General features: G+C 36.0%; 1 protein-coding gene across 1 annotated transcript in view; it reads left to right on the top strand.

The window, feature by feature from the left end:
* The window catches only part of LOC138911584 (uncharacterized), a 34,225-nt gene extending 28,465 nt beyond the window's left edge, over positions 1 to 5,760 (top strand). The window contains exon 3 of the mRNA XM_070210969.1: positions 5,302 to 5,760. Coding sequence (XP_070067070.1) covers positions 5,302 to 5,760 — 459 coding nt within the window. The remainder of the gene's footprint in view (positions 1 to 5,301) is intronic.
* Positions 5,761 to 16,868: the final 11,108 nt, after the last annotated feature.

The following is a 16,868-nucleotide window of genomic DNA, read 5'->3' as shown; positions in this document are numbered from 1 at the left end:
AAAATTGTCCTGTCCCTCATGATGCGGACAGCGCGAGACGATTTGTAGCATTCTGCAATTATTATCGTCGTTTTATAAAAAACTTCGCCGATTATTCACGGCACATAACTAGATTATGTAAAAACAATGTTCCTTTTGAATGGTCAAGTGAATGCCAAAACGCATTCCAGTACCTTAAAGAAAAGCTTATGCACCCCACATTATTACAATATCCTGGTTTTCGCAAAGAATTTTGCATTATAACAGATGCCAGTAAACAAGCTTGCGGAGCAGTTCTAACTCAGAACCGTGACGGAATTCAGCTCCCAATAGTTTATGCGTTCATTTACAAAAGGGGAAAGCAATAAGAGCACAGCAGAACAAGAGTTAGCGGCAATTCATTGGGCAATTACCCATTTTAGACCATATATTTATTGCAAACATTTTACTATTAAAACGGATCACAGACCATTGACATATCTTTTTTCTATGACTAATCCCAGCTCTAAATTAACTCGCATGCGGCTAGAGCTTGAAGAATACGACTTCACAGTAGAATACCTAAAGGGGAAAGATAATTTCGTAGCAGACGCACTTTCGCGTATTAATATAAAGGAACTCAAAGATATGCAACATAAAGTCCTGAAAGTCACTACCAGGAGACAAGGTAGACAAAATAAAAACTGTACAGTAGAAAATTATGAACTTCTGCCAAGGCAAAGTCATAAAAATGTATCCAAGCCCAACGTACACGAAGTCATTACAAATGATGAAGTACGAAAAGTAGTGACCTTGCGCATAACAGAATCTAAATGTTTATTTAAACATAGAAATAAAATTATCGCAAGAATTGAAGTTAGCGATTTATATACCAATGGAATTCTCGACCTAGGTCAGTTCTTCAAAAGGCTCGAAAAAGAGGCCGGCACATTAAAAATCAGCCAACTCAAGGTGGCACCGAGCGAAAAGATCTTTGAATCAGTTTCAATAGATTCTTTTAAAAATATGGGCAATAAAATATTAAAATCTTTAAGAGTAGCGCTACTCCAGCCGGTGACCCAAATAAAAGATGAAAAAGAGATACAACAAATATTGTCTTCATACCATGACGACCCAATCCAAGGAGGTCAGAGCGGCATAACAAGAACGTTCGCGAAAATAAAAAGACACTACTACTGGAAAAATATGACACGTCATATAAAAGAGTACGTACGTAGATGTCAAAAATGCCAAATGTCTAAAACAAAGACGCACACAAAAACTCCTCTGACTCGCACAGAAACACCTGTGAATGCTTTCGATATAGTGATAGTGGATACAGTTGGCCCGCTACCCAAATCGGAAAATGGTAATGAATACATAGTCACATTAATATGCGACCTTACAAAATATTTAGTAGCCATTCCAATAAAAAGCAAAATCGCAAATAATGTCGCAAAAGCTATATTCGAAAATTGCATACTCAAGTTTGGTCCAATGAAGACGTTCATCTCGGACATGGGAACAGAGTATAAAAACCAGATTTTAACTGACTTAAGCAAGTATTTGAAGATCAAGAATCTCACCTCTACTGCATATCATCATCAAACATTAGGGACAATAGAACGAAGTCATCGAACTTTTAATGAATACATTCGTTCATACATCTCTGCAGACAAATCTGATTGGGACGTCTGGGTTCAATATTTCACTTATTGCTTCAACACGACACCATCAGCAACGCATGAGTATTGTCCATACGAACTAGAATTTGGCAGACTACCGAAACAGTTCATAGATTTAAACAAAACTAATTACATAGATCCTATTTATAATTTAGATGACTATTCTAAGGAAATAAAGTTTAGATTAGAAATAGCATACAAAGGAGCTAGAATTATGTTAGAAAAAGCTAAGGGTTATAAGAAATTAGCATATGACGAAAAAACAAAAAACTTTGAATTAAAAGTAGGATATAAAGTACTTATAATGAAACAGGGCACAAATTAGACCCAGTATATTTAGGACCATATATAGTAGAGAAAATAGAAAATAATGACAACATTTTTATTAAAGATAGTAAAGATAAAATACAAAAAGTTCATAAGAATAGATAACAAATTTTTAATTCTTAATAAAATAAAATAAAAATATATGACGGCCTGATCAACCGAATGAAAAAAAAAAAATTTTTTTTTACAAATATACGAATTATAAATTTTTATACCCTAAATAATTTTGTATTTTTATACTCCAAGATTTAAAATTTCTTATTATATAAAAAAAAAAATTTCAATTTTTTATAAAAAAAAAAAACCCCACAATAATTAAGTTCATTTAATAACTACACATTCATAATGTTACGTTATTTCTCTAAAAAGGGAGGTGTAGTGCGTATATGCCCTTATATAATACCCCGTACTTAAACATAAAGTATGCAGCACTTTGTTGCATACAATAACAATAATATAGTAAACGAGCCCAGAGCCACATTATGTATTGGCTCGGTCTCATATTACGCAGCGCGGTTGACTAGCCTCACTAGCTGTACGTTTATGCTTATGATGCATATCCCACGCTCCATCTGAGCGCATTCCGTGAGCAATATATATACTCACTAATACAGGCATATGCGAGCTACTCACTCTCCCTTTGTTTGTAGCTGTTAACGAATAACAGCATAAGTATATTCATTCTGAACAAAGATACAAAATAGCACTGACGTGGTGACTTATTTTTCATTGACAATAAGTGCTCATTTTACATGGCGACCGTGACTTGGTCACGCATCCCTGCCTGGAGGAAGTAGACCAAGTGAAAAGGAACTTCATGGCCAACAAAGAGGCCATGTATAATATACAATTTGAAAAAGGAACTTCATGATCAACGAGAGGCATCCCGTATTCTGAGTGAGTAGAGAGTGAGTGTTATGGTTCATAAACGCGGTGGCTTAAAAAATAAAATTAATAAAAGAATAGCGCACCTAAGGTGGCTGCTATACACAAAACAGCCAACACCCGCATGGTCGACAGCTCAGAAGTTACAAAATGAGCTTGACTATCTGCAAAATGAAATTAAGCAGAGAAAACCAAACACCACTACTCACTCAAATATAAAAGTTCTAATAAACCAAACAACTAATAAAGTTACACCCATTGACGCAACCAGCCTACCAAAAGAAAAACAAATGTGCCCACAGGATTGCGAAGGTACACTCGACAGCCCCTTCTGCGAATATACGTGCAGACACTGCACAGCCAGCACCTCCAAACATTACATTACAACCAACAAATAAACACCTGTGCGAAGACCAGCACCGGCACCGCCAGCGCAACAAGCTGTGCCATCGGAATAAGTGCGAGAGGCACACCGCCACTTACGCATACGAGGGAGCATCAGCGTGCCACATCCGGCGACGCCCAGCTGATGCAACGATGAACAACAGTTGCAGCTATATCCTTAACTACTTTTAATTAAATATAAAAAAACAAAATGTTGTAAAATTGAGCGGAAACACTTCCGCCCGATTAGCAGCATAGCCCGTAAAGCTATGCGAAATGCTAGGTAGTATTTTGTGTTATAAGAAATATTGAAACCTTGATTCTAAAAACCCAAGTCAACCAGCACGTGCTTTTCTGAAATCATTATTAAATCCAAACATTACCAACATATTAAATTAAATAGTAATAAATAAAACTTAAAAATTGTAATGCCCGACGACAATTGAGTCGACCGGCAAGACGTTTGGCCAGTACAGCCAATCGAAACAATAGGTAGGAAAAATACAGATTGTAAATAAAAAAATTTTTTAGATGCGTTTTAAACAGAAAACAAACAAGAAAACAAATTCAACTTGTAAAACAATAAAAGCATCAAATTCAATAAATATAGTAATAAAACCTCAAATGAACGATACAAACAACAACTTGTCTTGTAAAAGTAAACAAAAACAAATTTAACATTACGCATTTGTAAATTTTTTTTTGAGATAATTCCTAAAACCTCAAATGAACGATACAAACAACAAATATATGAATATTAATATCAAAAAGAGGAAATTAAAAAGTTATAATTCGTTCAGTTTGTCACATTAGGTAATTCAAAATTATGATCAAGAATTAGCATGATTAAGGACAAGATTAACAAGGTATATAACGACTATACAGACTTTCGTATGCGAGCCATACAAATTTTGCAAAGGCATAGAGAATTCATACCAGTATATGAGTTCGAATACGAATATATAGAAACATTCGGCACAGTGACAAGTCCACTCTATTCATGTTCTAAAATAGAGAGCGGAATAATCTTGTCCACACTACCCTACGTCAAAATAAAAACAATTATTGACGAGCATCCGATTCTAGGGCAGACAACAATTGTTTTAGTACGTCTGCATAGGTAGTAGTCAAATCAAAAAGCAAGAATATTTATATAGGAATATAGGGGAAAAGAATCAAAGGCGGATGATAGCACTGCCAATGTAGTTAACGTAGTAGAAGTCGTAGACACCATTCCATGTGCAGTTAACAAACATACTGCTAATAATACTCGTAATAGCTTCAGTAGACATCCTTCTGAAGATTTATCTTCTTCATAAAAAATCACTGAGGAAGCGTTACATGAGTCGAGCCAACGACTTAGACAAGGTCTAAGCCACTGCTTAAATAAAATATTTAAGTAGCGGAAGCTTACATGGACTGGTCCCAAATAGTAGAAAAGATAAAGCGGCATAGGGAAAATTTCGATCAATCATACAAGCGTCTTAATAAAAGCGCACCAGTTTTAAGACCCATCATAATGAAACATACTGAGATCCTTGTATATGAGTACAATGAAATCAGGAGTCTAGTTACCGAGTGTCAAAATAAACTGACAAGTTTACACAGAGTCCAAACTTCAGACGTTTTACAGCGTCTAAGGGATAATCTGGTAAACTAAAATAAAAAGTATGATCTCCAGCTTTATCTTCCATCGGTGTTAAATACACCGGTAACATTTGATAAGTCACTACTGACAAACGACCAAATAGAAGATACAAAATTAGTAAACATGGCACAAACAGTTGTAGAATTTATCAAGCTAGCCACATCTCTGATACCAGAGTTTGACGGTAAGCCGGAAAATCTACAAAGTTTTCTAGATTCTTTGAATCTATTAGAAACCTTAAAAGGCACACATGAGCTAACGGCCATAAGCCTTATAAAAACAAAGCTAAAAGGCCATGCGAGAAATTTGATAAGTAATGAGCAGACAATTGCTGCAATCATTACGCAACTATCAAATGCAGTAAAAGGAGAATCGGTAGAAGTTGTATCTGCTAAGCTTCTTAATTTGCAACAGAAAAATAAAACGGCTAACCAATACACCCAAGAGGTGGAAAAACTGCTAAAGGCCCTTGAAGGCGCCTATATCAGTGAAGGTCTGAGCCAATCACTTGCAAACAAATACAGCACTACAACAGCTGTAAAAGCTATGACCCAAAACTGTTCGATTGATAAGGTAAAACTTATCATGCAGGCAGGCACATTCACAAATATGAATGATGCCGTATCCAAATTTGTCAATAGCTGCACGGAGATAACAGGTCAAAGTAACACTGTCCTGTATATCGACGAGGTGCAAACAATAATAATAGAGGAAGCCGAGGTTATAATCGTGGCAGAAATTACAACCACAACAATTATAACCGAGGCGGTAACAACAATAACAATAATTACAATAACCGTGCAGGAAGACGAGGCCAAAATAGAGGAAGAGGCCGAGGTAACTCCAACCAAGGTTATAATAGTAACAATGTGAGAATGGCGCGAAATACGCCGGAAAACTCTCAGAACCCTTTAGGAAACAACCAGTAAATGTAAAGGTTCATTCCATCAATTACAGTCTTAATATATTTGTCACTTTTTATAATCATTCAACTGAAAATAAACTTACATTCCTAATAGATACTGGTGCAGATATCTCACTTTTAAAAATAAATTCAGACAATTTCAAAATTCAAGAAGAAAAAATTATAAACATCCAAGGCATAGGTCAAGGTGTAATAAAATCTCAAGGAGCAACTTCAATAGAACTTCAATCCACAAAATATATTATTCCACACGAATTTCATTTAGTAGATTCTGATTTTTCAATACCGTGTGATGGAATAATAGGCATTGATTTTATTAAAAAATTAAATTGTCAATTAGATTTCAAACCAAGTGAAGACTGGTTTATAATTAGACCTCAAAATTTAAATTATCCAATTCATGTTCCGATAACATATAGTGCTGGCAACAACACAGTTCTCTTGCCAGCCAGATCCCAAGTAATTCGAAAAATAGAGATTAATACAGTAAATGATTATATATTTGTTCCTAATCAAGAAATACATAATGGAATATATGTTTCCAACAACAATAGCAGCATCCAAACATGTATACATTCGCCTTCTAAACACAACTAATTTCGACCAATTGGTCAAAGTAAACAAAATCCAATATGAAAATTTAAATGATTACGACATTCATAGCACTACTCCAGAAAATAGAAGCGAACAAGTACTTTCAAAATTAAAAAAAAATTTTCCAGAACAATTCAAAAGTCAACTAACAGAATTATGCACCAAGTATAGTGATGTGTTCGGACTGGAAACCGAACCAATAGCGACAAATAATTTCTATAAACAAACATTAAGACTTTAAGATGATGAACCCATTTATATTAAAAACTACAGAAGCCCGCAAAGGCACGTTAAAGAAATTCAAAAACAAGTAGGGAAATTAATAAACGACAAAATCGTAGAACCGTCTGTATCCGAGTATAACAGCCCACTCTTGTTAGTTCCGAAAAAATCATTACCAAATTCAGAAGAAAAGAAATGACGATTAGTAATTGACTATCGCCAAATCAACAAAAAACTACTTTCTGATAAATTCCCGCTCCCCAGAATTGATGATATTCTAGACCAACTGGACAGGGCTAAATACTTTTCATGCCTTGACTTAATGTCAGGTTTCCACCAAATTGAACTTGAAGAAAATTCAAGAAATATAAAATCTTTTTCAACGAGCAATGGCTCATATTGCTTCACGCGATTACCATTTGGTCTTAAAATAGCACCAAATTCATTTCAGAGAATGATGACTATAGCATTCTCGGGTTTAGAACTTTCCCAGGCATTCCTTTATATGGATGACTCAATGGTGATAGGATGTTTCGAAAAACACATGATTAAAAACTTAACTGATGTCTTAAATGTATGTAGGAAATATAACCTGAAGTTGCGTCCAGAAAAATGTTCATTTTTCATGCATGAAGTGACAGTTTTAGGTCACAAATGCACTGACAAAGGAGTATTGCCAGATGACAAGAAGTTTGACGTCATCAAAAATTATCCTGTCCCTCATGATGCGGACAGCGCGAGACGATTTGTAGCATTCTGTAATTATTATCGTCGTTTTATAAAAAACTTCGCCGATTATTCACGGCACATAACTAGATTATGTAAAAAGAATGTTCCTTTTGAATGGTCAAGTGAATGCCAAAACGCATTCCAGTACCTTAAAGAAAAGCTTATGCACCCCACATTATTACAATATCCTGATTTTCGCAAAGAATTTTGCATTATAACAGATGCCAGTAAACAAGCTTGCGGAGCAGTTCTAACTCAGAACCGTGACGGAATTCAGCTCCCAATAGTTTATGCGTTCATTTACAAAAGGGGAAAGCAATAAGAGCACAGCAGAACAAGAGTTAGCGGCAATTCATTGGGCAATTACCCATTTTAGACCATATATTTATTGCAAACAATTTACTATTAAAACGGATCACAGACCATTGACATATCTTTTTTCTATGACTAATCCCAGCTCTAAATTAACTCGCATGCGGCTAGAGCTTGAAGAATACGACTTCACAGTAGAATACCTAAAGGGGAAAGATAATTTCGTAGCAGACGCACTTTCGCGTATTAATATAAAGGAACTCAAAGATATGCAACATAAAGTCCTGAAAGTCACTACCAGGCGACAAGGTAGACAAAATAAAAACTGTACAGTAGAAAATTATGAACTTCTGCCAAGGCAGTCATAAAAATGTATCCAAGCCCAACGTACACGAAGTCATTACAAATGATGAAGTACGAAAAGTAGTGACCTTGCGCATAACAGAATCTAAATGTTTATTTAAACATGGAAATAAAATTATCGCAAGAATTGAAGTTAGCGATTTATATACCAATGGAATTCTCGACCTAGGTCAGTTCTTCAAAAGGCTCGAAAAAGAGGCCGGTACATTAAAAATCAGCCAACTCAAGGTGGCACCGAGCGAAAAGATCTTTGAATCAGTTTCAATAGATTCTTTTAAAAATATGGGCAATAAAATATTAAAATCTTTAAGAGTAGCGCTACTCCAGCCGGTGACCCAAATAAAAGATGAAAAAGAGATACAACAAATATTGTCTTCATACCATGACGACCCAATTCAAGGAGGTCAGAGCGGCATAACAAGAACGTTCGCGAAAATAAAAAGACACTACTACTGGAAAAATATGACACGTCATATAAAAGAGTACGTACGTAGATGTCAAAAATGCCAAATGTCTAAAACAAAGACGCACACAAAAACTCCTCTGACTCGCACAGAAACACCTGTGAATGCTTTCGATATAGTGATAGTGGATACAGTTGGTCCGCTACCCAAATCGGAAAATGGTAATGAATACATAGTCACATTAATATGCGACCTTACAAAATATTTAGTAGCCATTCCAATAAAAAGCAAAATCGCAAATAATGTCGCAAAAGCTATATTCGAAAATTGCATACTCAAGTTTGGTCCAATGAAGACGTTCATCTCGGACATGGGAACAGAGTATAAAAACCAGATTTTAACTGACTTATGCAAGTATTTGAAGATCAAGAATCTCACCTCTACTGCATATCATCATCAAACATTAGGGACAATAGAACGAAGTCATCGAACTTTTAATGAATGCATTCGTTCATACATCTCTGCAGACAAATCTGATTGGGACGTCTGGGTTCAATATTTCACTTATTGCTTCAACACGACACCATCAGCAACGCATGAGTATTGTCCATACGAACTAGAATTTGGCAGACTACCGAAACAGTTCATAGATTTAAACAAAACTAATTACATAGATCCTATTTATAATTTAGATGACTATTCTAAGGAAATAAAGTTTAGATTAGAAATAGCATACAAAGGAGCTAGAATTATGTTAGAAAAAGCTAAGGGTTATAAGAAATTAGCATATGACGAAAAAACAAAAAACTTTGAATTAAAAGTAGGATATAAAGTACTTATAATGAAACAGGGCACAAATTAGACCCAGTATATTTAGGACCATATATAGTAGAGAAAATAGAAAATAATGACAACATTTTTATTAAAGATAGTAAAGATAAAAAACAAAAAGTTCATAAGAATAGATTACAAATTTTTAATTCTTAATAAAATAAAATAAAAATATATGACGGCCTGATCAACCGAATGAAAAAAAAAAAATTTTTTTTTACAAATATACGAATTATAAATTTTTATACCCTAAATAATTTTGTATTTTTATACTCCAAGATTTAAAATTTCTTATTATATAAAAAAAAATTTCAATTTTTTATAAAAAAAAAACCCCACAATAATTAAGTTCATTTAATAACTACACATTCATAATGTTACGTTATTTCTCTAAAAAGGGAGGTGTAGTGCGTATATGCCCTTACATAATACCCCGTACTTAAACATAAAGTATGCAGCACTTTGTTGCATACAATAACAATAATATAGTAAACGAGCCCAGAGCCACATTATGTATTGGCTCGGTCTCATATTACGCAGCGCGGTTCACTAGCCTCACTAGCTGTACGTTTATGCTTATGATGCATATCCCACGCTCCGTCTGAGCGCCTTCCGTGGGCAATATATATGCTCACTAATACAGGCATATGCGAGCTACTCACTCTTCCTCTCTTTGTAGCTGTTAACGAATAACAGAATAAGTATATATGTATATCCATAGGCTAAGCGAACATTATAACAAGTGAATAAATTCATTCTGAACAAAGATACAAAACAGCACTGACGTGCTGACTTATTTTTTTTTTGTTTTTTTTTTTTTTTTTTTTTTATTTTATTTATTTATTTATTAATGGTCGACAAAACGAGTGTCTTCCTCATTATTCAAAAGGTTGTACAATATAAGTATATTCTAAAAGCCTAGTTAAAGGATACAATTTTCTAAATAGCATCACCGACCGATGGAGGTGTTTTATTTGCCAGTCCGGCCAGCTGTGCCCCTTTTCACAGCTAATTTTGTCAGTGACGCTATTAGAGCCTACATCTAAGCAGAAGGTTGTAAGTAGGAAAAAAGTGATCTCAAGTGAAATTAAAAATAATCTTAATTTGCTAAATTAATAAAGAAAATACAATAAATAGGAAAAAAGAAAGTAAGAAAATTGTTAATAAAGTAAAGCAATGTAAGTTAGATAAAGAGTGTTAAGTGGATAGGACAAAGAGAAAAGTATTGGGAAATCACCGACACGGTGGGGGAAAATTTTTCAGCCTGTCCGGCTAGCTATGCCCCTGCTCATAGCTGGGAATGGTCAGCGACTTCCCGAAGGTATCCTGAAAGCAACGATTTTATTAGGGGTAGAGACAGTTCGGTAGAGAAAACGTGATGCAAACTATTATAATTTTTACATAGCACGCGAAAAGAATTGTGCATAGCGTAATCAGTTGTGCACGTAGATAGTAATAAGGGGCGATAATTTCTGGTTGGTCTAGCCGGAACAGAGAATTGAAGACGCCCTAGCAGAAAAGGAGAATCAATGTCGCCAATAATCAACTTATGTAGAAGGACAACACCGAGAATTGTCCTACGGTTGATTAACGACGGAAGGTTGAGAAGAAGCAGTCTGCTGGAGTAGGACGGCAACCGAAGATTAGGGTCCCAATTTAAACCTCGTAAGGCAAAAAGCAGAAATTGCTTCTGAACAGATTCAATACGATCCTGGCTGTTGATATACTGTGGAGACCAGATGCAAGAGCAGTATTCAAGGATAGGGCGAACAAGAGAGATGTACAGAAGTTTTGTTATAAAAGGATCGTTAAACTCTTTAGACCATCGTTTAATGAATCCAAGTACACCTTTTGCCTCATTAACAATGGTATCTATATGAAGATTGAAACAGAGTTTAGAATCAAAAATAACGCCTAGATCCTTAACTGTTAGTATACGTTGCAAAGGGATATTGTCGATTGTATAACTAACAAGATAAGGTGTAGTACGATTAAAAGTCATAAACATACACTTTGAACAATTTAGATGCAATTGATTGGCCGAACACCAAAGTTGCATAGCGTTCAAATCGTCTTGTAGACGAGAATGATGTAGGGGGTTAGTGTATGATAGAAAAAGTTTGACATCGTCCGCATACATGAGTACACGGGCATCTGATATAACAGAAGGAAGATCATTTATAAAAAGTGTAAAGAGTAAAGGTCCAAGATGACTACCTTGAGGAACACCAGAAGTAACGTGAACCCTTTTAGAGGTAGTCAACCTCAGTATTACTCTTTGGGTCCTACCTTTTAAATAAGAATTAATCCAAAGTAAAAGGGACAGAGGGAAACCTATTCGGTCAAGTTTAAAAAGTAAGATGTCATGGTGCACAGAGTCAAACGCCTTACTGAAGTCAGTGTAAATGACATCAGTTTGCATTTTCGAAAGGAAAGCATCATTTACCAAGGAAGTAAACTCAAGCAGATTGGTCGATTCTTTACGAATCCATGTTGAACAGGGGAAACAACTGATTTGCAGAAATGCTGCAAATTCGAAGTGATTATTTTTTCAAATAATTTAGGAATAGCAGACAGTTTTGCAATGCCCCTGTAATTTTGTATATCAGACTTCCCACCTTTCTTGTGAAGAGGAATGATATAAGATTCTTTCCAAAGAGATGGAAAGACAGAAGTTTCAAGGGATAGATTAAAAAGCTTTAGCAATGGATAGAAAAGGGAAGAACTGCACTCCTTGAGTAGACAACTAGGAATATTGTCCGGCCCAGGAGAGTAAGAAGATTTTAGAGAGTTTATAGCTAATAGGAGAGAGGAGTGTGAAATAATGGGGGGAGGTATAGAACTAGCGGAGGAAATAGTATAAGGGTAAGAATTAGTATTGGGACAGACTGAAGAGTAAGTTGATTGGAAAAAATTAGCAAAGAGGTTAGCAGAATCAGTGTCATTGCTAGCTTTATCCATCCCAAGAAAAAAAGAAGATGGCAAAGTTGAAGACTTACGCTTCAAGTTTACAAAATTATAAAACTGTCTCGGATTTCGGGCGAATTGCCTTTTACAACGAATTAGATAATTCTCATAGCATTGAGAATTAAGAAGAAAAAAGTTCGACTTGGCTATGGAATATTTAGCCAAGTCTGTACACGAACCAGACTTTTTAAACTTTTTAAAATATTTGGATTTTACATTTTTTAGATGTGATAATCTGGGAGTAAACCAGGGTGGTTATGAAAAAGTAGTCGAAGGAATTGACTTAGGAATACACACATCTAAGAGGGAGTTTAGGGTGATATAAAAAGAATTAATGGCTGTATTCATATCAACTGAGTCATATAAGAAAGACCAATCGGTTGAATAAATAAGCTGATTCAGCAAGGAATAATTTCCTTTGCGAAAGCAATAGCGGGGCTTATTGGCTGATGAGCACGAAATGGAAGGATTACAATTTAGCATTGCAATCTCTAAAGTTGGATGATAGACATCCTCAGGAAGAGATAAAGGAGGTGACCTAGACACATTAGAAATAAGGTAGTCGTTAACAAATACAAGGTCAAGTGTTCTATTCATATGATTAGAAATTGAATTGATTTGAAACAACGAAAGATCAAGCATGCAGTCTAAAAAATCGTGCTGTGCTGAGGGCACTAGATAATTTTCAGCAGTGAATAATGACCAAGAGATGTTCGGCAAATTAAAATCACCCAACACCAATAATAGGTCATTATCCCGCACGTGTGAAGAAACTTCTTTAATACAAGTAATATGATTCATATAAACTTGAATATCAGAAGAAGGTGGGACATAAGAGCATGTTACATAGATATTCCGTGTAGGAAAAGACACCTTAACTGAGACAATCTCAGCGTCAGTAGGCGTACTAAAACAGAATAGTTCAGACTGGAGAGTGGCTTTAACGGCAATTAACACCCCACCACCTCGAGTCGGCCGATCATTTCTAAACAAAGTAAAGTTATTCGGTAATATCTCAAAATCAGATATGGTTGAGTTTAACCATGTTTCTGAAAATGCTATTATGTCCGAATCGAAGGAAGTGCTGGCAATAAAAAGATTTTTTAGCTTTGAAGTGAGACCTCTGACATTCTGATAATGAATAAAGATTTGGTCAGAAGATGAAGCTAGTTTTTTGGGGCAGAAATGGTACCCTGTATTGAAGGGACTGGAAGGGTGACAGGCTGGTTACGCTTTTTAGGCTTGAACTCATGAACAATCATGTGTGGTGGCCAAAATTTGGGATCACAAATGATTGGGAACATATCATGTGAAACATTTATTTTGAATGATGATATTTCACGAGGGGTGGAGAAATTAAATTTAAATTTAGTTATTGACACTCAGTACAATAAGTGCTCATTTTACAATAGAAAATCTGTGTATTTTCAAAAAGCAAATTGCTTTAATATAGTAAATATTTAAGGGTAATAAAATTCCTGAACACAAGATTGATTACTGATTACGCCAAAAGGCGACATATTCAGATAAACGACCAATTAATAGTATTACCCGAATCAATTTAACCAAGCGACGCTGAATATGATATTGACATTGAAACATTAGAAGAAAGCGATCCAATCGAAACCAAACAGAAAACAACAATCTCTGAAATGGCACAAACAGTTGCAGAATTTATCAAGCTAGCCACATCTCTGATACCAGATTTTGATGGTAAGCCGGAAAATTTACAAAATTTTCTAGATTCGGTGAATCTATTAGAAACCTTAAAAGGCACACATGAGCGCTGTTAGCTTTATAAAAACAAAGCTTGAAGGCCATGCGACAAATTTAATAAGTAATGAGCAGACAATTGCTGCAATCATCACGCAACTATCAAATGCAGTAAAAGGAGAATCGCTCTTCTACCGATACAACAGATACAAACTTCTATCTGCTAAGCTTCTAAATCTGCAACAGAAAAATTAAACGGCTAACCTACCGGCTTATATACCGAAGAGGTGGAAAAACTAGCCAAGGCCTTTGAGGGCTCCTTTATCAGAGAAGGTCTAAGCCAATCACTTGCAAGCAAATACAGCACTACAACAGCAGTAAAAGCTATGACCCAAAATTGTTCAATTGACTTCAACTTATCATGCATGCAGGCACATTCACAAATATGAACGATGCCGTTTCCAAATTTGTCAATAGTTGCACGGAGATAACAGGTCAAAGTAACACTGTCCTGTATTATCGACGAGGTGCAAACAACAATTATAGGGGAGGCCGTGGCTATAAGTGTGGCAGAAATTAAAACCACAACAATTACATCTGAGGCGGTAGCAACAACAACAACAATAATTACAATAACCGTGGCGGAAGACGAGGCCAAAATCGAGAAAGAGGGCGAGGTAATTCCAACCAATATAATAATAATAACAATAATGATTTAATTAATAACATCCAGTAAATGCAAAGGTTCATTTCATCAATTACAGTCATAATATATTTGTCACATTTTATAATCATTCAACTGAAAATAAACTCTCATTCCTAATAGATACTGGTGCAGATATTTCTCTTTTAAAAATAAACTCAGATAATTTTAAAATTCAAGAAGAAAAAATTATAAACATCCAAGGCATAGGCCAAGGTGTAATAAAATCTCGAGGAACAACTTCAATAGAACTAAAATCAACAAAATATATTTTTCCCGATATATATTTATATATATATTTATATATTTACACGAATTTCATTTAGTGGATTCAGAATTTTCCATACCATGCGATGGAATAATAGGCATTGATTTAATTAATAAATTCAATTGTCAATTAGACTTCAAAACAATTGAAGACTGGTTTATAATTAGAACTTAAAAATTTAAATTATCCTATTTATGTTCCGATAATATATTGTGCTGGCAAAAATACAATTCTTCTGCCAGCTAGATCCCAAATAATTCGAAAAAGACATTGTTGAGTTACTAATGTTTTTTAGCAACTGCTTAGAACCTAAACCATGAAATAAGTAAATTTTGGCCTTTCACAACAACACCTTATTATTCAGTTTATTAGGCAAATTTACGCAGATTATAAGGTAATTTGGCTGTGGCTCAGAATTGGTTCTTCGCTTCGCCTCGATCAACAACGAACTGAGCGAGCAGACAAAAAAGGAATATGCAAGTATGCTGCGACAAGTGCAAGAAAGGCTTGCCAACCTTGTTTATAATAGGCAGCTGTTCCACTAGACCAAAATTACAACCTCCTCTTATGTTTACATGAATGTTTGCTTATGCTTATTTGATGAGGCTGCTGCAGAATCCAACATACTCCCCTCGTTGGAAGCCTGACTTTCAACAGAATCCTTAAGGGGCAGCAGACACAGGTTGCTTACGGCTCTTCGGATGATTCCAGCCGTGGTCTTCATATCATCTACACAATTGATTTAAAGTTAGGTACGCTTCACGTTATCGAGCCCAGAACACCTGTTGTAGCTGCGTCACACGCTGCCAGCCATCCAAACGGTCGTAGTTTAATTTGGTCAACTCTGGCTCGATGACGGCTGATGAAGGACCACCAAGCAGTAGATGAGCAGGAGTCAGGACATCTAGATCTGCTGGGTTCTCTGAAAGCGTGAGTTAACAATAGCTGTGATTTGGCAAACAAGAGTACGAAGCTCTTCAAGAGTACGTAAAGAGCGGCCGATAGAGCGATAGAAGTGGTGGCAACTGTGCTGCCGCCTCCCATAGTCCACCAAAGTGCGCAGAACAGGGAGCGATGAATTTCCGTCGATGTCATCGGCGAGGCAGAACTGCCGAACTGCTTCCATGTGAGGATCGCTAAGCAAGAGACGCTTCAAATCGGACCAAATTGGACTGGGTTTGCCACGAGTGGCGATGAATCGCTTCAGAGCGCTCAAAAATGTAGCAGTCGATCGGTCCTTGACTAATCCACCAATCGGCCAATATTTAAGTCGAGTTTTGGCTAGAAGTGCACGGGGACCAGGGTGTAGATTCGTCTCATGAAACTGAACGATAAAAGCTAACGCGATTGCATGACGCCGAGGCAGTATAATGGGGTGTTGCGCATCATAGTCCAGGGACGAATTGTTGAGCCGGCCACCGTCGCGAAGGAGGTCACGTTCATCCAGAAATGGTGCAAGGGATGCAACGGAGCTGGATTTTTCCACATTTCCATGAGAATGAATCTCCTTGATGTCATCCCACAAGTTCGCTCTCTGTACTGCCCGAAGAAGAATGCGAGTGCCGTGATGAATGTCTGCAACAGTGAGTCCATGATGCCTTATACGCTTCATAAAATTGTACATGCGCTGCATGGAACCAAAAAAGTTGGCGTGCTTGCATCCCAGAGTTAAATCTGCATGTGGAGACTTAAGAATTAGTACTCTTTCCCTCAATTCAATGGTTGGTTCAGCAATCAACAAAATATATTATTCCACACGAATTTCATTTAGTAGACTCAGATTTTTTAATACCGTCTGATGGTATAATAGGCATTGACTTAATTAAAAAATTCAATTGTCAATTAGACTTCAAACCAAGTGAAGACTGGTTTACAATTAGACCTCAAAACTTAAATTATCCTATTTATGTTCCAATAACATAGTGCTGGCAACAATAGAGTTTATCTGCC

The sequence above is a fragment of the Drosophila virilis genome, unplaced genomic scaffold, assembly GCF_030788295.1.
Source record: "Drosophila virilis strain 15010-1051.87 unplaced genomic scaffold, Dvir_AGI_RSII-ME tig00001642, whole genome shotgun sequence".
NCBI lineage: Eukaryota > Metazoa > Arthropoda > Insecta > Diptera > Drosophilidae > Drosophila > Drosophila virilis.
This window is presented reverse-complemented; position numbering and strand designations above follow the sequence as displayed.